At 48.2% G+C, this 22,565-nt stretch overlaps 1 protein-coding gene across 4 annotated transcripts in view; it reads left to right on the top strand.

Annotated features, from left to right (window-relative positions):
- Positions 1–6: 6 nt before the first annotated feature.
- Positions 7–22,565, top strand: part of CPXM2 (carboxypeptidase X, M14 family member 2) — a 146,560-nt gene continuing 124,001 nt past the window's right edge. For all 4 annotated transcript variants that reach the window (XM_034663392.1, XM_034663395.1, XM_034663394.1 and 1 more), the window contains exons 1-2: positions 7–266; positions 10,583–10,681. In XM_034663392.1, the coding sequence (XP_034519283.1) occupies positions 11–266; positions 10,583–10,681 (355 nt within the window). In that variant the 5' untranslated portion in view covers positions 7–10. The remainder of the gene's footprint in view (positions 267–10,582; positions 10,682–22,565) is intronic.

Here is a 22,565-nt window from a genome sequence, read left to right as displayed (position 1 = left end):
GCTGCTGGCGATGGTCCTGGCCGGGGTGGGCGCCCAGGGCGCAGCCCTCCAGGCCCCGGACTACTACGTGCAGGAGACCTGGAGCCGGGAGCCCTACTACGCGCGCCGGCAGCCCGAGCCCGAGCCCTTCTCGCCGCCGCTGCCCGCGGGGACCCCGGACGGGGAGCGGGAGCCGCGCCCGCCCGAGCCCAGGCCTCCCAAGAAGGCGACCAAGCCCAAGAAAGCTCCCAAGAGGGACAAGTTGGCTCAGGAGACTCCTCCACCAGGTAAGTAACTTTGTGCGCGGGGCGGCCCGAGGGGGCGCCCGAGGCTGCGCGCCTCTCCCGGCGGTGGCCTGCTGGTCTGAGAGGACAGCTGGCTTCCAGGCCCGTGTGCCGGCTACACCAGAGCCCTCGAACCCACCCATCGCCCCCCACCCCCCGCGCCTCCCTGGGGACTGTGTCGCGCATCCCTCTGGCCGCTCTGGAACGTCCCGGACCGACACCGGACGGCATCCCCCGCAGGTAGAGGCGCAGCAGTGCAGTAGGGAAGCTGCCCGCAGAGCTGGTGGCCCAGGTCTGAAATGGGCTGGGCAAAGGCTCTTTCCGCCGGACACCCCTTAAAGTTCCCACAGGGCGTTTTCTTGGGAGTGAATTTACGATTTGGCCACGTGAAGGGCTGGCTGGCTTTGGCACAATGGCCTTCTGGGGCAAAATCCAGCAGTGGGCCTTTACCCAGCCAGCGTCCCCTCTCAGCTCCCTCCCTCCCGCTTTCTATGGGTCCCTGGAATCCACCCCCCCCCCTTGGGGCAGGATGGCAGAGCCTCTGCTGGGAGGCTCCCGTGCCCCTGGTGGAGAGGGGGCGGGCTGCAGATGGTGGGAAAGCCCAGGGGGGCTGGCAGCCTGCAGTGCCCCCCTTCCATCCCTGCTCACACCCCTCTCCCATCCGCGCCTCTACCAGCCCTGTCTTGGCAAATGACTTCCATTCAGTTTCACTCCTTGTGAAGGGGGGACTTTCATCTTAATTGTTCCAAATGTTCTTTGCTCAAATTGCAGAGGGCTGTGGTCCTAGTATTTCAGGGTTGGGGAGTGAGCCGGATTGCAGCCAAGCTCCCTGGCCTTGTAATGGCCTTTCTTGAAAGGAGATACAAGCGGGTGGCCCCGTTACAGGGCTCCTGGCATGGAAGGAATTGCTTTCCTTTGGTTAAACTCTTCAGAAAGTCAGCAGGAGGCAGCGGGAGAGGGGAGGAGGTGGGGACACAGATCTCTTGAATGTGTGGACCGATCCCAGCAGCCCCTCTGCACATGGGCGGAGGTGGGGGGGGGCGTCCTGCCATGCTTCTGGGTGTGAGCGACTGTGCCAGCGGGCAGGCGGTTCTTTGAGTTGTGCAATCCCGAACAGAACCATCCAGAACTTCCAATATCGGCTGGAGAATTATGGGAATTCAGATGTGTAAAACCACAGCGGTTTAATAGCAGGAGTATGAAGAGACAGTCGTGATTGTAGGACATCTGCTGGGACTCCTTTTAGGCGCTTCCTGTAAACGGTCTCCTCTAATTCTTTCAGTGGCTCTGAGGGGTGGGTGTTTTTATTTTACAGATGAGGAACCGTAGGCGCTGACAGTTTAAGTAACTTAGTGTCACTTGCTGGCTTGGGAGATTTGAAAGCCTTTCTGTACTTATTTTTAACTCAAGGCCTTTTTTGTTTGGTGGTTTGAATCAGATCTGCATGTTTTTGGTTTTTAGGATCTGCTGTGTGATTAGTGCAGTGCTGGGCCTGCTGGGTGAGAGACGCGTATGTGAGGTTCTGGTACTTGCTGGGGGGAGTGCAGGGGGAGTGTGGAAGAAGCCCCGGACTGAGTCTGAAGACCCCAGGTCAGGGGGCTCAGCACTCAGCTTCCTGGCACTGGGTGTCTGCATCTGCAAAGGACGCCTGCACCTGCTACTTGTCTTTACTCGGACAATTGCTTTAAAAGTTTTTCCCCGAAAGCTTCGAGTGCGTCAGCTGAGGATTGGGCTAGTCCATCCGTGAGCCGTTATTCATTCCGCAGGTGGTTTACCAAGAACCTGTTCAACGCCAGGTGCTGGGTGAGGTCCTGGGAGTAGAGAGCCCAGGTCGTCCCCTGCCCCTGTAGATCACATAGAAGTTTGGGGGGGAGGGTTTGAAAAAGTGACTGCAGTTGTGCTGAGGGCTGGATCACTAATCCCCAAACTAGAAAAAGGTCCTTGGAAATTCCAGAGACTCGGCTTCGAGGCCTCCCGGGAGAGTTGCCTCCCCAGGCCTGTCACTCTTTCTAAGGACCTGCGTGGGCTTTTAAGAGCCCACCAACTGGGACAGGCAAAGTGGGACATTCATCCCAACTTAAAACTCCTGTCCTCTTTCTCCCCCTGTTTTTGGGTGTTTGGCCAGTGGAACCCTCCCCCCTGAACTCTTACATGCAGGAGACTGGTTTAAGAATGACTCGGTCAGAGGAGTCAGTGGTAGTTGTGTTCAGTGAACCTGTGCTGAGAAATTCATCCCTGCGTGGGACTGTCTCACACGCAGGTGGTCATCAGGTCATGGGGAGGCGTCAGTGGAAGCAGGAACTTGTACAGCAGCCTGGGGTGTGGAGTGTGGGCTTCTGGACCTGGCTCCACGGGGTCGATGATGCATGCTATGCGGCAGGCTCTGCTGGGCTAACCTGGGAGTGAGGGGTTGGATTTAAAGATGGATAAGAGGACAAACATGTGTATAACTAATTTAAAAGTCAATTATGTGCTTTCTCTTTATAGACAATAACCTCGTTTTCGGATAGCACTTGTCTTGTGTCAAGATCAGGCTCAAGAGAAGATGGAAGGCAAATGTTCTGTGTGGCAGACTCTGGAAGGAGTCTTGTCTTAATCCCAGAGGAAGGTTTGCTTAAGGAACCTAAGATACTGGGGACTTGATCTTGGTGTGAGTTTGGCCCTGGCCCGTGGCTCTTCCTTCATGCCACCACAAAGATGTGCAGTGGATGTCCCATGTTGACATTCTCCTGGAGGTGGCTTGGGCAGCTGAATCCTTTGGTTGATTGAGACCATTGCATTTTTCCACGAGGGGCTGACAGATTCCCGGAGTAGAGCTCTGAGATACTCAACAGAGTGGGATCTTCAAAGAATTTTTAGATTCTTTTGTTTTGAAACAATTATAGACTCACAGGCAATTGCAAACATAGTACATTGAGGTCCTGTGTACTCCAATGACAACGCTTTCTAGAACTACAGTAGGGGATTTCTCTCCCTTGGCAGTATGGACGTTTTGTGCCAACGGTGTATGCCGTGGGGGTGGGTTGGAGGGGCTGTCCTGTGCATTGTGCGATGTGTAGCAGCCTCCCTGGTCTTAACCCCCTGGCCTCCAGTAGCACCCTCCTCTTAGTTGTGACCACCAAAAATGTCTCTAGATATTGTCAGATGTCCCCAGTGGGTTGAGGGTCGCTGCTGTATACATTCTCAAGACAGGAAGTTGATATTGGTACAATACTATTAACTAGATTACATACTAAATAATTCAGCAGCTTTTATGTGCACTTGTGTGTGTGTGTGTGTGTGTGTGTGTGTGTAAGTTCTCGCAGTTTTATTACATGTACAGATTCCTGGAACAACTCTTAGCATCAGGATACAGACCTGATCTCTTAATTATTATTAAGTAATTAATTAATTTATTTTAGTTCTATAGAGAGAACACTAGAGAGAGAACAAGCATGAGTCGGGGGCAGAGGGAGAGGGAGAAGCAGGCTCCCTTCAGAGCAGGGAGCCCGACATGGGGCTCGATCCCAGGACCCCGGGATCATGACCTGAACTGTGGGCAGACACTTAACCGACTGAGCCACCCAGGTGCCCCTGAGGACCTCTTTTTTTGAGGTTGAGTGGGCCTCACTGTCGGACAGTTTCTGAGTTCCTCATTGTGAACATCGGTTAATCCCAGAATTTTGGAACTTGGAGGAAACCACGTGGTTATTGTGTGCAGATCCTTGTTCACTGTAGGATTCCAACCCCGGGCTGCCCGGTTTCTGCTCACACACGTCCCTCGATGGGCTCTTCCTACATGTTCATCGCGTGAGCAGTATTGATTGCTGGAGTGTTCTTTCTTGTAGAGACCTGACTGTCTGCTTCTTTCTAATTCCATTTTTTTCAGCGGTTGCTAGGCAAATTCAATAGTTTCTAGGTCTTTGCAGTTGGAATGCTTTGGGACCCAGAGACTGAGTCCCAGGTCGCTGCTTCCATTATCCCAGCATGAGGAATAAAATAGGGAGCACATTTTTGGCATGTGGGTGGGTTTGCAGTGTACTTACCTTGTATGTCAACTCAAATTGACAAGCTTGGTTTGTGGCCATACTTTGGTAGAGAATCAAATGGAACAGAGCTGTGAACCATAGTTAGTATAAGTCATTTACCTTTTCCCTCCCAAGTGGTAGTAAGAAACAAACCGGTTAATAAGACTCTAAAAGGGTGATCTGAAGATTTTTTTTTTTCCTTCCCCACAATTGGGCCTTGGGTTGCTTTTGGGTTCCTGCTTGTTTGTTTGTTTGTTGCTTTCTTTCAGTAGTGGCAAGAATGTGCCACTGTTTTGAGTATGGGCACACCCGCCTCACACCCGTGGGCCTGCTCCATAGTCCTGAGCCCGTGGAATTTGCAGAGTGGGCAGCGAGCCACGTTTGTTTGTCTGTCTGTGCTGGGAATCAGCGAGTTTGCGTTTTGTCCTGTGTTGTGCCCCAGCCACGGGGGGAAATAGCCAAAGACTTGTTATTTGAGCATATGCGGTTGTAAACAAAGCCCTTTCTGTTGTGTGCTGCAGGCCAGTTGCTGGAAAGGGCCTCACTTTAGAGCTTTGTCTAGTCGCTCAGAGCGTCTTGCTGTGTTTGGCCTTTGGAAGGAAACGTCTTCTCTTGGGCCAACCTGGAGCGTGAGGATTGGGGGAGTGTTTTTGTCAATATTTTCACTATTTCACTATGTATTTTAAAAGCAATCACAGTGTTATCAGCACAGGTGAACAAAAAGCAGGAACTCTTTACATCAGGATATTAAACGTTTGCTTGAAGAGTTAAATCCAAAGTGTTTTCCAGATAACTCCCTATAGAAACCCGAGGAAAAGGACGTTTAATTAAAAAAAAAAAAAAAAAAGGTTCCTTGAGGGGCACCTGGGTGGCTCAGTCGGTTAAGTGTCTGCCTTCAGCTCAGGTCATGATCCTGGGTCCTGGGATGGAGCCCCCCCCGCCCCGGGGGGTCAGGCACCTGCTCAGCGGGGGGTCTGCTTCTCCCTCTGCCCCTCAGCCCACTCCTGCTTGCTCGCTCTCTCTTTCAAATAAATAAATAAATAAATAAATAAATAAATAAATAAATAAAATCTTTAAAAAAAAAAAAGGTCGCTTGATGTGTATCGGCAAGCAGCTTTCTAAGACACCACCTCTCTTTCCAAGATGCTTTCCAAAGTCAACTATTCATGCTGGCAAGTCCCTGGCCTGTGCCCCTCGTTCCAGAAGCCAGCATCTGTGCATGGATCATGGAGGGGAGACACTGCCATGTTAGGGGAAGCCAGACTGGGTGCTGTGGGGCCTAAAACCAGCCATCGTGTTCTCCAGGGGCCTCAGGCGTCCATGGCTGCCAGATCTCACGGCAGACGGTGCCCTCAGTGCCGGGACAAGGGCAGCAGGGGACCCAGAGGCGGGAGTGTGGAGGGGAGGCTCTCCTTCGGATATCCCCAATGGGGCCGGGGAGGCTTGGCATCTCCAGCCATGTCTCTGGCCTCTGTGGACTTTTGAGGTCCCTGCCACCATTGCTGCCACTCTGGGCTCATGAAACCTGTGGAATTAGGGTATCTTTGGATGGCCAGGGGGAAGGGCTGGTGTCCATAACCGCCTGGCATCCAGTCGGCTGCTCCTCCAGGCATCATAGACGGTCAGAGGGGCACAAAACACCTCCAGAGTGTTAACTGAAGACTCCAGTGTCCCGGATTTTTGTGGCGTGCTCGGTCATGCAAACCACATGTGCTTTTTTGGCAATCCGTTCAGGATTCAGACAGAGCTGGGACCAGAATCTGGCTCTGCCATTCACGGGCACGCGTGACTTCTCCAACCCTTGGCTTCCTCACCGTGACACGGGAAGGGTGATAAAGCCTTGCTTCCAGACGTGCAATGGGTCCACCTCCAGCCTCCCGCGCTCAGAGACATGGTTGGGGGCACCTTCTACCCTCTTCCCCAGGATCCCCAGCTGGGCCGAGTTCCGGGGGGGTCCTGTTCTGCACACAGCTTGGGTTGCTGGAGTTCCCTTCTCTGGGTCTTTCTCCTTCCGCTTCTTTACTGGAACTTCATGAAGTCCCTTCCCAGATCCATGCCTGCCCCTAAGTCAGGCTGTGTCTTGGGCTCTTTCCAGATGGAAGCCAAACTGAGTCAGGCAAGTGCTGGTGGTGGCTTACCCAGCCCCCCGTGCATCTGCACCTGCTGCTTTTACTGGCTCTAGAAAAGCAAGGGGCTTCTTACTTGGTTGCAAGTCAGGAAGGTGTCTGCTGCTGCGTAGAGGTTGGGAGGGCGGGCCCTCCCTGGGGCCCTGAGGGAGACCCAAGTCGGCACAGAAGGCTAGCCTAGAGCAGCAGCGGATGGCCAGCTGGTTTCCCAGGGAGGACACAGCTGAGTGGGCAGGGGAAAGCTGTAGATTGTTTGGTTGACTGGTTGATTTTGGTCTGGCCCTGGTAAAAAGTACTTAGAACACTGCACTCATGCCCCCATCTNAACACTGCACTCGTCCCCATCTCCACCGCAGGCCTTCAAGGTCACCGATGAGTGGAGGCAAGCATCTCATCCAATCACTCAGCCTGCCTTTCAGGATCTACTTGTCTGCCCCGATTCCTGTTTCCACCAGTAGCTTGCCTTTCTCCAAACTGGATAAAACACAGGCTGTTCCCTCCTATGTCATGACTCTCGGCCTGCTCACAGCCGCGTGGAGCACGCATTTCTAACCACTGCTGCTGAGGCCTTCCCGTTCACCTGCAGAGTCCTGCCGGCCCTCCCTTGAGAGAGTTCTCTGCAGGCATGCATGTGTCAAGGTGCTTTAGAAAGCCGTGATTGCTGTCTGGCCTGTGAGTCTGCACTTCTGGGAAGCTCCCGAGAACCCGCTGTGTGTTCGGGGGAGGCCCTTCTTCTCCTGCAGGTTCCTTTAGCAAGAGACAGGAGAGGAGCCTAGGGCCCTGGGCCGAATCCCTCACGAGAGAGAGTGCAGATGCTGTTGGGCTGGAATTTCCTGGGGAAAATGCAAATATGCAGCAAAGAATTTTTTCAGTTTCGGGGGGGGGGGTTGCTACTGTAAGCTCCTTGTATAGAGAGGGGAAAAAATAGTTTCCTATCAACCCAGAAGCATGGTGTTTATCACCATAGACCAGAATAGAACATGTGGCCCGCGTCGGCACTTCGCTTGCTACTTTTAAGGAATTCAGTTTTGTCACGCAGTCCAGATGGAGTTGTTGGTTTCCTTCTGTGCACACTTCTTCCGCTGTACGTTCCCCTTTCATCTCTGCAGACCGTGTGCGGCCTTTCTTGCGGTGAGAGAGGACGGGCCCGGGCAGGGCCTCGCCTTGGAGTCTCTTTCCCGCTCTGCTGCCTCCTGGCGCTGTCGCAGACCTTGGTGGGTCTCTTCCCCTTCTGTGCCCCAGTGACCCCATCTGTAAAGTCATGTTCATTGCAAGCTTCCTGCCCACTGGGTACTTGCCGAGGTCCAGTGTCACAATCCCCATGAAGATGCCGTCTTGCAGATCGTGAATCAGGCTCCACGTGTGAGCCGTGAGTCTTCAGCCGCTGGGATGGCGCATTGTGACGCGCGGGGGCTTGAGGACGGATCCGTGGCGGAAGGAGAGATGTTGTCTTCTGTTCGGTGGTTGCTGCAGGCCCGACACGGCCCTAAGGGCTCGATATACATTGTTTATTTCCTCCCCATAACTCCATGGAAGCGGGTACTTGTCTTGTTGATGAGGGATCGGCTCCTCGAGAGGTGAAGTGGGTCCCCTGAGGACACGCTGTGGTCCGTGCGGCAGCTGGTCCGTGCAGTGGCAGAGCCTGGTTGCCTCGGGCTGGTGCTGGGACCGGACCCATCAGCCCGTGATGAGCTGGAAGTGTGCCCCCTGGAGAAGGTGGCAGGGCCTCTGCCTGTGGTCTGTGCTCCTTTGTCACCCCCTTGGGGATTCTGTTCCCCACTCGGATTCTGTTCCCTACATGTCGGGCGCCTGGGAAGTCAGACTCTCAGGGCTTTGACATCTGCCCCACATCTGGGCCTTTGCTGGCTGCGCAGAGCTGCATGGGGATGTATGTGTCACGGGCGTGGATCTGGCACATGGCAGGAGAGGCTGAGGGTGTCACCGCGCCATGCTCTTTGACTCTCGCTCCCGTGTTGTGACGGAGGCTCCAGGGACATTGCCCTGGGAGACAGAAGGCTTGTAACCAATGGCTGACTTTTGGGGAGGGCTGAGATGGAACATTCTTTTCCAGAACTTTGGCTTTTTCCTCACATATTTTGTAAAACTTCATTCCCCCTTAACATCTTATCTTTCTGCCAAATCAGACTCCACACTCTTAAAGGTGATGTCGCCAGTTTTTCTGAACAATCGAGATCTTTACAGACCCTTAGTCGGGCCCCTTCAGAAGAGGCCATCTTTGGAGGTCACTGGCCATGACATTCTGATGCACAGAAGTGGGACACATGCTGAGGTGACATCAGGCTGATGTCAGGTGCTCCTGGGTCCTCCGGGTCAGCTGTCTTCCTCTGGCCTTTCTGAACATTTTGGTGTTTCGACTTTCTGGATGTGAGGGGGACATTTACATGAAAAATGAATGCTACTCCCAGCAGGCATCGCCCCAGAAGATGATAGAGAGAGCATTAATCTTGGCTGGACCCCATGTGGCCTTTGAGTTTTTTGAAGATTTAAGGTTTTCTTGATGAGTCTCTTTTTGGTGGGGGGGCAGGGGGAAGACTGTAGAACAGTCTGAAATGACTCATTCATTGGCACGCAGTCCGCTAGATGTTTTTGGTATTTCGACTTGCTTTTTAAAGTCCAAGCTAAGTATCCTTCTCCTGCCCCTCCTCTTATTTTTGTCTGTTTGTCGTTCAGTGACTCATGAGCATGTTCGTTCATTCATCACAGCTTGTTATACACCAGACTCCAGAGACAGAGCAGTAAGCAAAACCAGACACCGTCCCTGCCCTCACGAACAGACCAGCATATGTTCCGTGCATGCGATGATGCGGGACAGCACAGGCGTTTGCACCTGCAGTGGGGGCTGCTGGTATCCCACCCAGGCCCTTTTCCCGCAGGTACACCCATATCCCAGCTGCTGGGGTCTTGACTGTGATGGCTCATTGCTGATCCCTTCTCTGGTGCATTGCCCCTGGAAGATTGGTTCGCACTCCCCAGTTGGTCCATCTGTAGCCAGAGGCTAACCAGCAGTAGAAAAGGTGGCTTCTTGTCTCAAGGTGGGGACAATACTGTGTGTAGTTCCCACTGCAGAGCTCCCTATGGGATCAGGTCAAGCCAGCCTCTGGCTGAGAGGGAGGACAGCCTTACTTTGCTCCTTCCTCTGCCCCATCCATGCTCTGCTCCTTCCTAGAGCCCTCCCCCAACTGAACCCCTACATCAAGCTCTGCTTAGAGGCAACTTGACCGAAGACAGGTGCTATCAGAGCCCATTAAAGGAGGCATTGATTTAGGTGGGGAGTTCGGGAAAGCCAGAAGAGGAGTTATCAGAGCTGACATTTGCAAGATTAGCAGTAGTTAATTAGAAGGGTGCTCCAGGAAGAGGAACAGCACATGAGATGAAGGCTGCGAAGAGGCTGGTATTTCAGGAGTAGAGAGAGGGAGCTCAGTGTGAGAGGAAGCTGAAGGGGCCAGGGGCATGAGCAGGTAGCTTTCCTAGGCCCTGGTAAGGATCTCTCCAATAGGTGGGAGCATCATTACCCCCCAACTCTCACCCCCAGGTACCCAGCCAGGGCCCTTGGAGAGAACTGGAAGGAGGGGCTCAGCACGGTGGGAAATGCTAGCTCTGGGGTCAGAAGTCTGGAGTTCCAGCTCCGTTTTATCAATTAGGTGTGGTGTTACTCTCTGGGCCCCAGAGCGGGTCAAAGTACTACCATAGCGTATTTTTGCAGCCTTAGAATAGTGAAGACTATTGTCTTTATTAGGAGTATTTCTTTTTTTTTTAATTTAATTTGATTTTATTTAATTTCAGTTAATTAACATACAGTGTATTATTAGTTTAGAGGTAGAGTTTAGTGATTCATCAGTTGCATATAACACCCAGTGCTCATGCTACCCCATTCCTCCACTCCCCTCCCCTCCCTTCCAGCAACCCTCAGTTTGTTTCCTATGGTTAAGAATCTCTGGTTTGTCTCCCTCCCTGAAGGAGTGTTTATTTCCCTGGGTGTTCATAATAACATGCCTCATCTCCTATAACCTCCAGCAAGCACCTCAGAGTTCAGGTGCCATCGCTGGGGACAGGGGTCACGGGGGCGGGGGCAGACACTGCTTTGCAGAAGATGGTTGAGCTCTCACCATCCTGGGAGGACTCTGACATATGTGGAAGTAAAGCATTTCTCTCTCCTTCTTTTTAGGTAAAAATAGCAACAGAAAAGGCGTGAGAACCAAGAGCTCTGAGAAGGCTGCCAATGATGATCACAGCGTTCCTGTGGCCCGAGTCGATGTCAGAGAGGGTAAGTGAGACTCTGCAGAGACCTCCTGCTGGTTCAATCACCGGCCCACGGCCCACGGAGGGCGGAGGCCCCTGGAGCAGCTGCCAGCTGCAGATCCCCCTGGGGCTGCCTGGGGAGGCCTGCGGCCTGTCTGGCCTCTCCTTTGCCACTATCGTTTGGGGGCGCAAACATTCTGAGCCACCCTCTCCCCTGCAGTGCACAATAATCCACAGCCACCTTTTCCCCACTGGCTCAACTCAAGTCATTTCTGAATCTCCTGGAACCCTGGGTTGTTTCCCAGCCCTTTCCCCTCAATCCCAAAACAATCTCATTTCCTCTGTTGTGAGGCCTCACAACTGCCCATGTACATTGCATGTACATTTCTTATCTCCTAACCAGCCCCCCCACCCCTCGCCGCCTCTGGAGTCAGAGAGCAAGTCTTCTATTTACAAGCCGCATGAGGCTAGTCTTGGGGTCTTACTCCCTTGTAAAAATACTAGTCTTTTAATTATTTACCTTAAGATGGTCGAAGCCATTACTTCTAGACTCCTGGGCCAATTCTGGCCCATTTCCAATAGCTCTTACTGTGATTGACTACTAGCATTACGATTATTGTGTGTATTATTCTAAGCTCTGGTATCCAGGATCACACTTCTGCTAATGCTAATAGTAGGCGTTTCTTAAATGCTTCAGCTCGTAGCTTAAGGCCAGGCCCGGGGCCTCCCGTTTGGTATCTCCCCGTGCCTCTCTGCATGCGATGGACATTATCAGTGTCATCATCACCATTATCCGTATTTTATGGATAAGGAGGATGAGACTTGGTAGTATGTGCCATTTGCCTGTGGTTATGTAGCCTCTAACTGGCAGAACAGGGATCTGAACCCAAGATTTTCTGGGCCCCCCTAGGCTTTCTGCTCAGCAGTACAGCGGCTTAAATAAGCACAGCATTTCACAGGTACGCATTTATGGAGGCAGGGGCTGTGGTCAGCTGCTGTGTGAGCCCATACACCGTGTCACGGCGTCACTTGTCATAAAGGGAATGGTGTGTTCCCTTAGGCAGTGGTTGGGGGCTGTGCTTTCAACCAGACACTTGCCGTCAGAGTCATCCTAGGTATGACTAACAGTGCATCCTAAACTCAAAACAGAAATTCAGCAACAGGGACCTTCTGCAATCACTTAACAAATGAGCATTCTATTCCATCTTAAAGCAGGCAGGCCTGTAGGGTACCCACGGCCACCGGGAGGACCCAGCGCTGCCAGGGGGTTGTGTTGAGGACACGTGTGATGCGGGGCTGTGCTGCTGCTTGTTCACCCTGGTGAACCCTGGTGACCTTTGGGGTCTCAAGGAGATGGGTGGTAATAAGACTCCCACCTTGGGTGGGCCTTGGGCATGACTTCTGTTCCCTTGTCCCAGCAGGCTGATCCGAACACCAGCTGTTCCTTCAGGATCTCAGATGCCCCAGGGCAAGGCAGCTCCCAGTGCTGGCCTCCCCTCTCTGGGCTCTTGCTCCCTCCTACTTGGGCCTCAGACTCCCTTACTGTCTTGTTAACTTTTAAGTACTTTAAACATTTAAACATTTAAAAAAGATTTTGTCTAGGTCTTGGTTTTTTTTTAGCTTCAGCACAAGGGTTGGTTTGAATTATTTTAGTTATTCATTACCAGAATTGGAAGTTATTAAAATCTGGGGAGGCATTTTCAAAAAGAGTTTTCAAGGCCCATTTCTCTACACACACACACACACACACACACACACACACACACACACTAGCCCATGCACAATTGCTCTCCTGGCCTTGGCCTCAGAGCTCTGTCTGAATGGGCTGGGGTCTCTGGTCTCCAGGGCAGCCACTGTGGCTCTGATTCACTGGGTGCACGACAAGTGATTCTGGTCTACGAAACTTGTTTATACTGCTCTTCCGTTAAAACAAAATTGAGGAACTGGGCATGAGCCGGGAGGGCAGAGACGCTGGGGGGGGCCGTGATATGCACTATGGAAGGGAGAGAGAGGACTGTGGCCAGGGAGGTGGCGTGCGTGGAAGCAGGTAGCCACGGAAGTTAGGAACACTGGCCTGGGGTCAGGCGGGGGCGCCTGGGGGGTAGTGCTGGGTGGGACAGGGCCTCAGATACATAGCCGGGCACTCTCAGGGTCCTGTGCTCAGCCTCCTCTCTGTCTCTGCGTGGGTCTCCCTGGGGGCCTTGCTGGAGAGGTGGCAGAATGAAGGGGTTGGGTGGTGGGTTCAGCCACCTAAGTCATGCGCAAGGTAGCAGGTGGAACGGACGTCACCTATGTCGTGCGCAAGGCGGCAGATGGACGAGATGTGACCCGCTTTGTTTTCAAGGTAGTGGGTGGTGCAGATATTAACCCCCCCCATCATGTGAATGGATGGCATTGCGAGTTTGCATCAGATGCGGACTCTCCCCATAGGAACTTTTGCTTCGAGGGAGAGAGCACACACATGGGCTGGGGAGCAGCGTCGGCTCGGGCAAGTATCCAGAATGCATCTTGGATATCGTCCTAAAATAATTGGCCCAGCTGGTTGAATTATCGCTGCAGTTCTTCACCTCCCCTTGGGCCCAGCCCTTTGCCGTGTGACTTTTCAGGTCCCTTCATGAAAGGTGAGAGGCCCTGGACTTTGGGCCGGTCCGTGTGCCTCGCTGCGTCCCGTGGAGCAAGGAGGAGTGCCAGGGTTGCCCGTCCTGAGCTGAGGGCTTCAGAGGATTTGCTTGTTCCTATTAGCTTCTCATCTGGCCTCTGCCTCCTTCCCCGCCCCCCCCAGCCAGACAGGCTTGTTTCTCACACCGTGTCCTGTGCTGAAACCCATGGCTCACGTGTTTTCTCCGAAGGGAACGGGAAAGCATCTAAGCTGGTGATTGAGAGGACAGCTTTGGATCAGGCTGTACTCTCACTGCCTGTGCGTCTCTGGGCAGGCTCCTAACTTCTCGGTGACTCAGTTTCCTCCCCTGCAAGAGTGGGGAGGAGATCCCTTTATAGGATTATTTTGAAGATTCAGTAGTGTCCGAAGGGCACAGCACCCGCAGCCCACAGCAAGCTCTCAGTGAGCGTTAGTGATGGCTTTTATTTGCCATCTGGGTTTTTTTTTTTTTTTTTTGTGCCTCAGTTAGAGAAGTTGGCAGACATTTTTAAAGGATCCGATTGTAAATATATGGTTTATTGGCCAAGAAGCAAAATTGAGGATATTATGTTGTTACTTAAATAACCATTTAAAATGTAACCATTAAAAAAATACCAAACTATTCTTATGTCTTGGGCCATACAGACAGACACAGGTGGTGGCCTGGATCTGTCCATCACAGGGGCTGAGGCTCACCAACCCCTGCCATGGAACTTTACTTTTCTGCAAATGCTGCCTCCAGGAAGACTGCCTTGATCACCTCTCTTATGTCCCTGCCCCCTCCTCAGGGTCCCCAGCCCATCCTGTCTCACGTCCTCGTGATTCCTACAGGAAGCTCTTCTCCTCTGTGAGGATATGAGCACTCAAGAGTTGGTCTCCTCTGATTCTTCTCAGGACACCTGCAGCCTTGGAATAGCCCTCGACAAGAATGGCAGACTTGTTTACTAATTACCCGCCCTGTGCTGTCACCAGTGTTCTGGGCTCTAGGGCAGGTATTCCATGTATGTTCAAGTGGATTCTTCATGACCCAGAGCAGCAGGGCTAGCCTCCACAGGAAATGCTCTTGGATCTGTAGGAAAGGAACGTGACTTCCCGCCATCATGGAAGTAGAATGGTTTTCCCAAAACGATGCACATTGGTGAACAAGAGCTCCCTCATGCCTTGTAGGTGAGATTTGAGGCCTCAGCCAGGGATCATGCCTGGGGATTGACCTACTGAGTGTGTGTGTGTGTGTGTGTGTGTGTGTGTGTGTGTAAGAGAGAGACCGTTAACGGTTTTTCATTGTAGCAGAGACAGTTTGGTTTTTCATCCAAGCCCTTGTTGTGAGCCTTTCCCCGGTGTTTCATGGCCAGGCGCCTCTGGGGGGCTCAGCTCTGGTCTCCCCAGACATCTGGCACAGCTGGTGAGGGCAGGGGAGTGCGTCCTGGCTGACCTGGCAGACGCTATGATACACGGCCGCATCTGCTCCAGGGATATCGAGGGGAGGCGAGGGGCCAGAACTGGGACAGGGTCACAGCCCTCTCAGACACACCTTATTTGGGAAGCCTGATGCATGTGGACAGTTGGGACACCAAGGGCTCCTCCACACCTGGCTAGCTCCCCCACTTTCCACTGTGTCTCAAACATGCCTAGAAAGTTATTCTTCAGTCTCTAACGTGAAACGTGTCTTGTGAGGATTTTCTGGCCTTCCTTTGCAATGGGGAGAGATTTATTTTGTTCTTCCAATGGTTTTTCTCAGGCCCCTACATGAGGGGTCCTGGGCTCGCTGCTGCCCGCGAGTGTAAACTGAGTTCTGTTAATGCCGTGTGGGCAGTGTGGCAAGCCTGGGGCCACAGGCTGCAGAAGCATCCGTTTGGAACCCGGGCCACGGTGGACTTGCCGGCATAGAAATTCCTCCCAGACAAGGGGTCGGGGGCCAGAGCTCTGATGTGCTTGGGAGCTCCGCTCATGTCTGTCACCCAGCTGAGCCCAGGTGTGGCTCTGGTTGACCAAGGTCACATGAGTCCATTTACAAAGTAGAAATTCTAGCTGCAGCTCCTTTGAGTCCATGCAGCAAAGGTCAGCACACGTGCTTCTTGTTCTTGGGACTTTGTTCACGTGACAACCTGCCTGTCTTCTTTCCATCTTCTCAGCCTTTCTGTGACGAGATCCTCTTCTTTACGTCTACGTCACTGACTCGGGGCTGATTTAGCAGGAACCCGAATTCGCCACATCATACCCTAAAACTTAAAAAAAAATTAGAAACTTAACTCAGAGTGGAAGCTGTTCTAAAATAGATTTCTTTCCTGGCTTTCGAAGCGTTTTGACTATGAAAGTAATGGAGGCACTTTGTAGACAATGTGGAACATATATAAAAACAAAGAAGGGACTAAAACAAGCACACAGTCTTATCTTCCAGAGATAACCATAGTCAACACGTGCAGTCTGGCTCTCCACTCTTGTCACTCTGTGTGTGTGTGTGTGTGCACATACACGTGTGCACGCTCATGCATCAGGAACAAAGTTACAGGTATGTGTGTAGACGACACACACACTTTCTACAAAACCGTACTAGTCTTGTTCTGTAAACTTCTGTTCTCAATGTGCTACTGTTATGTTCTTATGTCATTAAATGCTCTTTTTTGACACGAGGTGAAATGTTTTCCATTTTATGATGGAGTCGTAACTGTTCTTCCCAGGCTGTGAACATTTCTGCACTCCTTCTGTCTGTGTCTGTGTGCTCGCTCGTTCCTTGAGTTCATGCTTCCTGGAGGAGGAACTGCAAAGAGTCATCACTGCTGTCTCGAAAGGTTTATGCCAACTTTTACATTCTTTTGCCCATTTTCTCCTTGTGTGTGTGTGTTGTTTTATAAGAGCTCCTTATATGTGAGGGACAAGGGACCCTCTGTTTATACATCGCAGCGTAGGGGAGTTAAGAAGTCTGGAACAGTACTGAGTGGAGCTCAAAGCCCAGGCCACTGTTGACGAGCTGTGTGGTCTTGAGTGTGTTATTTAACCTCTTTGTGCCTCAATTTTCTGAAATACAAAATGGGGGTTATAAATGGGCATACCTGTAAGATTGGGATAAGTATTTAATAAGATAACTTGAGTAAAGCACACACAGCAGTGACTTGACCAACGCGTTGCATTGCGGGAACTTCGTATCGGTCATTCGTTTGGGCACTTGACTCATTTTTTATTATTTATTTATTTATTGTTTTAAAGATTTTATTTATTTATTTGACAGAGATAGAGACAGCCAGCGAGAGAGGGAACACAAGCAGGGGGAGTGGGAGAGGAAGAAGCAGGCTCATAGCGGAGGAGCCTGATGTGGGGCTCGATCCCATAACGCCGGGATCACGCCCTGAGCCGAAGGCAGACGCTTAACCGCTGTGCCACCCAGGCTCCCCTTGACTCATTTTTTAAAGGCCTGTAAATAGTGCAGGAACACAGAATGATCTATTCCTGGAAAGTCTGAAAGAACGAGACTGTAAATTCATTGGAACTAGGCATTTTCCATTGAAGAAGTTCTTTGATACATCTACTTTCTTTCATGGTTATTGATCTATCAGATTTTTTATTCTTTTAGTTAAATTTGATAAGGTTTATTTTGAAGACATCACCACTCTGTTGATGTATTTCTTTTTGCAATTTATGTACTTATGTTTTGTTAGTTTGTCAGCTAATTTATTTATTTATCTTAGAGAAGTTTTAGATTTTGGATTTTGAAAAAATAAAGGCAGAATACAGAGAGTTCCCATATATCTCTGCTCTTCCTCTGGGCTCCCTTATTATAATATCTTGCATTTGTGTGATACCTTTGTTACAAGTGATGGGAATTTTGATACGTTCTTTGTAACTGAAGTCCTTGATTTACATGAAAGTTCCCTATTTTTGTCTTACGTTCCAAGGGTTTTGACAAATGTATAATGACACACAGCTACCATTACAGTACCATCCAGAATGGTTTCACTGCCCTAGAAATCCCCGGTGCTCTGCCTACTTATTTCTGTTTCCCTTCCCTGCTCTTCTGGCAGCCGCTGATCTTTTAACTGTCTTCAGAGTTTTGCCTTTTCCACAATCTCATACGGTTGGAATCACATAGCATCTAGCTTTCTCATTTCTTTCGCTTAGTCATATGCACTTAAAGTTCCTCCATGCCTTTTCATGGCTTGACAGCTCATTTCTTTTTATCACTGAATAATGTTCCATTGTCTGCATACATTTGTTTATCCACTCCTGTGTGCAAGGACATCTTGGTTGCTTCCAACTTTTGACAATTATGAATAAAGCTGCTATAAATATTCACGGGCAGGTTTTTGTGTGGCCACGTTTTCAACTCATTTGGGCAGATACCAGGGAGCACAATTACTGGATCATCTGGTAAACGTATTTTACGTTTTATAAGGAATTTTTTTGTCTCTTTTTATAGTACCCTCCCCACTAACAAGAAAAAAAAATGGTTACTATTTGTTCTTTTTTTTTGTCCTTTCAGTATGCATTCTGAAATCTTTACAAATTTGATAGCACATCACTGATGTGATTTTCTGCTTAATATTTCACTCTTACTGCTTCACGTAGGATATTTCCTACTTTTATTTTGAAATAAGGTGGACACAGAAAAGTTACATAATGTTATATATGTTCTTTTAACAAATATCTGTAAAGCCAATCCCTGTGTCACCATCACCTGAGTCAAGAGCCTTGTCAATCTTCTCGATCACGTCTTTATCCCTTTCACTCTAGAGGTGAACTCTGCCCCAATTTTAAAAGATTTTCTTCAGAGCTTTACCACTTACGTTGGTATCTCTAAATAAGTTAGATTGGCCTGATTTTGAAATTTATATAAATGGAATTCTGCTGTGTATATTCAGTCCTACATACCTTATAATTTCCTGTTAACATTATATATTTGTTTAGTTCCTTCATTTTCATCACTGGATAGGATTCCATCATCGGACTACACAACAATTTTTTTATCCATTTCAGTGCAGATGGATGTTTGACTTATTTCTGGTTTTTGTATTTTATGCAAAGCACCACCTTGGAAACTGCTGTGCATACATCCTAACACCCATGGGCATAAGTGTCTCCAAGTATATATACATTTAGATGTGGAATGGGTGGGTTTAGCTTCACTGTTGAACACATGCTCAGTCATTTTTCTCCATGGTGGGGGGCCACGCCATTCTGACTTCCTGTCAGCATTTTGTAGGCTCCAGGCTTCACGTTCTGAATAACTGTTTTATGATCAGACATCAGTATTTGCCAGTCTGGCTGGTGTATAGTGGTGACTCACTGTGATTTAATTTGCATTTCCTCATTATTAATGAGGTTCCGCATCTTCTCATAGATTTATTTGTCATTTGAATATCTTTTCTGGTGATATTTCTGTTCTATTTCTTTCCTTATAGATTTATCCATTCTGAGTTTGAATTTTGGTTTTATAATGTTGGTAGCAAATATATTCTCTGTTTTTTGCTTTTCATTCTGTGGGGTCCTAATGAACAGAAGTTCTTAATTATAATGTAGCCAAATATATCACTTTTTTTTTTTTGGTTGCTACTATTTGTGACTTGTGACTTCTTACTCCTAAGTTATAAAGATATTTTATACTGTCTTCTAAAGCTCTCTTTCCTTTTTTATTTTCCACAGTTAGGTCTTCAAACACCTGGAATGGATTTTGTTTCAATTTTATTTTTTCCTTAATTGTGTCCCCGTTGTTTTGCAGTGCTACCTCTGTCTGCTGGGGATTAAGGGTCCCTGTATGTATGATTTTGTTTTCAGGCTTGCTGTTCTTTATCGATCATTCATTTTTCTACCCATACACGAAATACCTTGCTCTCTTAACTACTGTAATGTTATAACACATCATGATATCCAGTAGAGCGGGACCTAGTTCTTCTTCAAAAGTTGTGGTTATTCTTGACTCACTGTGTGCATGTGTAGGTACATGTGTATGTGTGCACACACATATATTTACACCAGCCAGTCAGGTTCTTCAAATACCTTTCCAAAAACTTTTGGAATTTTGATGACATTCTCATAGGTTCCATAAATCAACTTGGGGAGAATGAACGTATTTACAAAATTAAGGCTTCTAATCCATGAACATGGTATATCTCCCCCTCTGTTAAATCTTTTTATATATCTCCCAATAAATGAATCTTGCCCATCTTTACTAGATTTATTCTTAGATATTTGCTATTTTCTGATGCTTTTAATTTCAGTTTTCTAACTCTTATTGCTAGTATACAGGAGGACAGTTGATTTTTTCTATGCTGATTTATATCCAGCAACATTGCTAAACTCTTATTAAACAATTATTTATATATTTACTTGGATTTGGGTACAAAATTATAATACATGTTAAATAATGACAATTTTGTTTTTTCTTTCCATTTCTTATACTTTTTACTTATTTTTCTTTACTTCATTTGCAAAGATCCCAGGTTAAAAATAATGGGTCTTTCCATAGGTTTTAATTCTGTTTTTGGGTTTGTAGTTTTGTTTATTTTTTTAATATTTGGCCTTATTTTCTTTTAAAGATTTGTTTATTTATTTTAGAGAAAGGGAGGGAGAGCGAGAGAGAGAGAAGAGGGGCAGAGGGAGAGGGAGAGAATCTCAAGCAGACTCCCTGTTGAGTGTAGAACCTGACATGGGACTTGATCCTAAGACCCCAAGACTATGACCTGAGCCAAAATTAAGAGTTGGACCCCTAACCAACTGAACCACCCAGGCGCCCCCCCCGGCCTTATTTTAAATATTTTGTCTATACATTGGATGAACAATTTCTAGGGAAAATATTTTCCTTGTTATTACATGAAATCACTTTCAAAGGTACATTATTGCTTGGAGTCTTTTGGGTTATATCTCAGGTTCTTTTTTGTGGAATTTTGTCCTTCATAGATGGCATATCAGTGTTTATTCTTTACTCATCTTTCAGCGAGGCAAAATGCAGCCAGATTTTCTCCACTGGGGGGCAGTTGCAGCCCTTTCTCAGATCTACAGATGTTGACGGGGTCGCCATGCAACCACCCAGCACAGTTTTCAGTTTCAAGCAGCTCTTTATCTTCTACATATTTTTGCCTCCCTGGGGTGCTGTTTGCTTCCCTGGCTGCAGTTCTTAGATCCTCTTTTCTGATGGGATATGTGGGGGAACCGTAATTACCTTCCTATGCTGTCATCCGTGTTCTTGTCTTTGCCCCACACTGTCCTTCTGTGTGACAATTGTCCCTCCTTCCTGTCCAGTTGTTTTCTGAGAGTTTCTGATCCAAACAGTTCTGGAAAGCTGATGGGGGTTGGGGAGGACAGATGAGCGCATAGCCACCTCAGAAAGCCAGATCTGAGCTTTAGAGATGGTGTCCAATTTTCAATTTTCTTGTTGCTGCAGACCCTGGACTTCAAAATGGAGGCACGCAAAAGGGTTGAAGGTTTTCTGTCCCTCCTCTGGTCATCTCCATTTTTTCCCCAGCTGCCTCCATCTGACTCAGCTGTGGGGAATATTCTTGCACATCTGGCACTAGGTTGAAGCATTGTTGCGAATCTTTCCTTTTGAGAGTCTTGTAGGTTTTTATGTTTGTGTTTGGGAGATGTTGCAAAAGTTTAAACTAGAAGTCCCCGAAGTCTGTGACACTTCTATACAACTGGTGATTTTATGAGATACATTAAATCACCTGGAACACGTTTTGAGAAAGTTTTTTTTAAAGGGATCTTAAAAAAAAACAAACAAACCTTTATTTTGAAATAATCAGAGATCCATAAGAAGTTGCAAACAAATGGGTCCCACACACCCTTCACCCTGCCTCTTCCGGTGCTGACATTTTGCATAACTGTGGTACAATAACAAAACTTCCAGAGCATATTCAGATTCCATCCATTATCCGTGTGTGTGTGTGTGCACATTAGTCCTGCGTGCTTGTACCACATCTGCCATTTCGTGGGCATACTGTCACAGAGAGATACAGGGCTGTCCCTTCACCGCGGGGCTTCCTTGTGACATCCCTTTCTAGCCACATCCCCCCTGCCGCAGTCCCTAACTCCTCACAACCTCTAAGCTGCTCTCCTTCTCTATAATTTTGTGTTTTCAAAAATGTTAGATGAAGTAAACCATATGGTATATAACTTTTGAGATTGGCTTTTTTCACTCAGCATAATAATTATCTTTTCCTCTTTCCACGTTGGACAAAAAGACTTAGTTGGTGTATGATGTAGATAGTCAGGAAAGGTAGTTTTTTATCATTACTATTGTTACTACTACTATTGCTACTATTATTATTATTATTGAAGTATAACACACACACAGAAAACTCTCTAGAAATCTTAAGAGCGTAACACATTGGGTTGTCATATGAACCACTCACATGTAATGTTAATGCGCTATCTTTGCTATCCTTTAGATAAGAAATCGATGACCAGACCAATGAGGCCACCCTCCCACCCCAGTTGGTTTAACCCTGTTCTCTCTCAAGGGTAATCACCCTCAGAGATTACTTTTGCCTGTGTTTGAACTTCATATCCATGGAATTGTACACTGTGTCTGATGGCTGTCACTTAATAGTATGGTTATGAGATTTCTCCATGTTATTGTGTATAGTTATGGTTCATGTATTTTCAAGGATTTGTAGTATTCTGTGGCATGGCTGTACCACAGTTTACTTATTCATTCTCATATTAATGGGCATTTGGGTTGTCTTCAGTGTTCGGCTATCACAGATGCCTATGGGATCATTCCTGCATATAAGTCTTTTGGTGTATGTGCGAGTGTGTTTCTGTTGGGTATCTGCACCTCGGTAGAATTGCTGTGTCACAGGGCCTGTGTGTTTATATCTTTAGTAAATTCCCCTAGAGAGTTTTTCAGATTGGTGGTCCCTGTTAACACTTCTCTAGCAGTATTGTTGCTTTGCCTCCTTGCCAATATTTGATATGTGTCTTTTTAATCGTATTCCTATCAGTGTGTGTATCCTAGCATCTCGTGGTTTTCATTGGGATTTTCCTGAAGACAAATGACTAATGCTCATTCACCATCAGATTATCTTCTTTCATGAATACCTGCTCAGATCTTTTGCTCATTGCTTTTCTTTTTTTTTTTTTTTCCAGTGACTTCATTTTATTTTATTTTATTTTTTTTTCCAGTGACTTCATTTTATTTTATTTTATTTTATTTTTTTTTAATTTTATTTTATTATATTGTGTTAATCACCATACAGTACATCCCCAGATTCCCGATGTAAAGTTTGATGCTTCATTAGTTGCGTATAACACCCAGTGCACCATGCAATACGTGCCCTCC

Source organism: Ailuropoda melanoleuca, chromosome 6 (assembly GCF_002007445.2).
Source record: "Ailuropoda melanoleuca isolate Jingjing chromosome 6, ASM200744v2, whole genome shotgun sequence".
Classification (NCBI taxonomy): domain Eukaryota; kingdom Metazoa; phylum Chordata; class Mammalia; order Carnivora; family Ursidae; genus Ailuropoda; species Ailuropoda melanoleuca.
The sequence above is the reverse complement of the archived record's forward strand: the minus strand, read 5'-3'. Positions and strand labels throughout refer to the sequence as shown.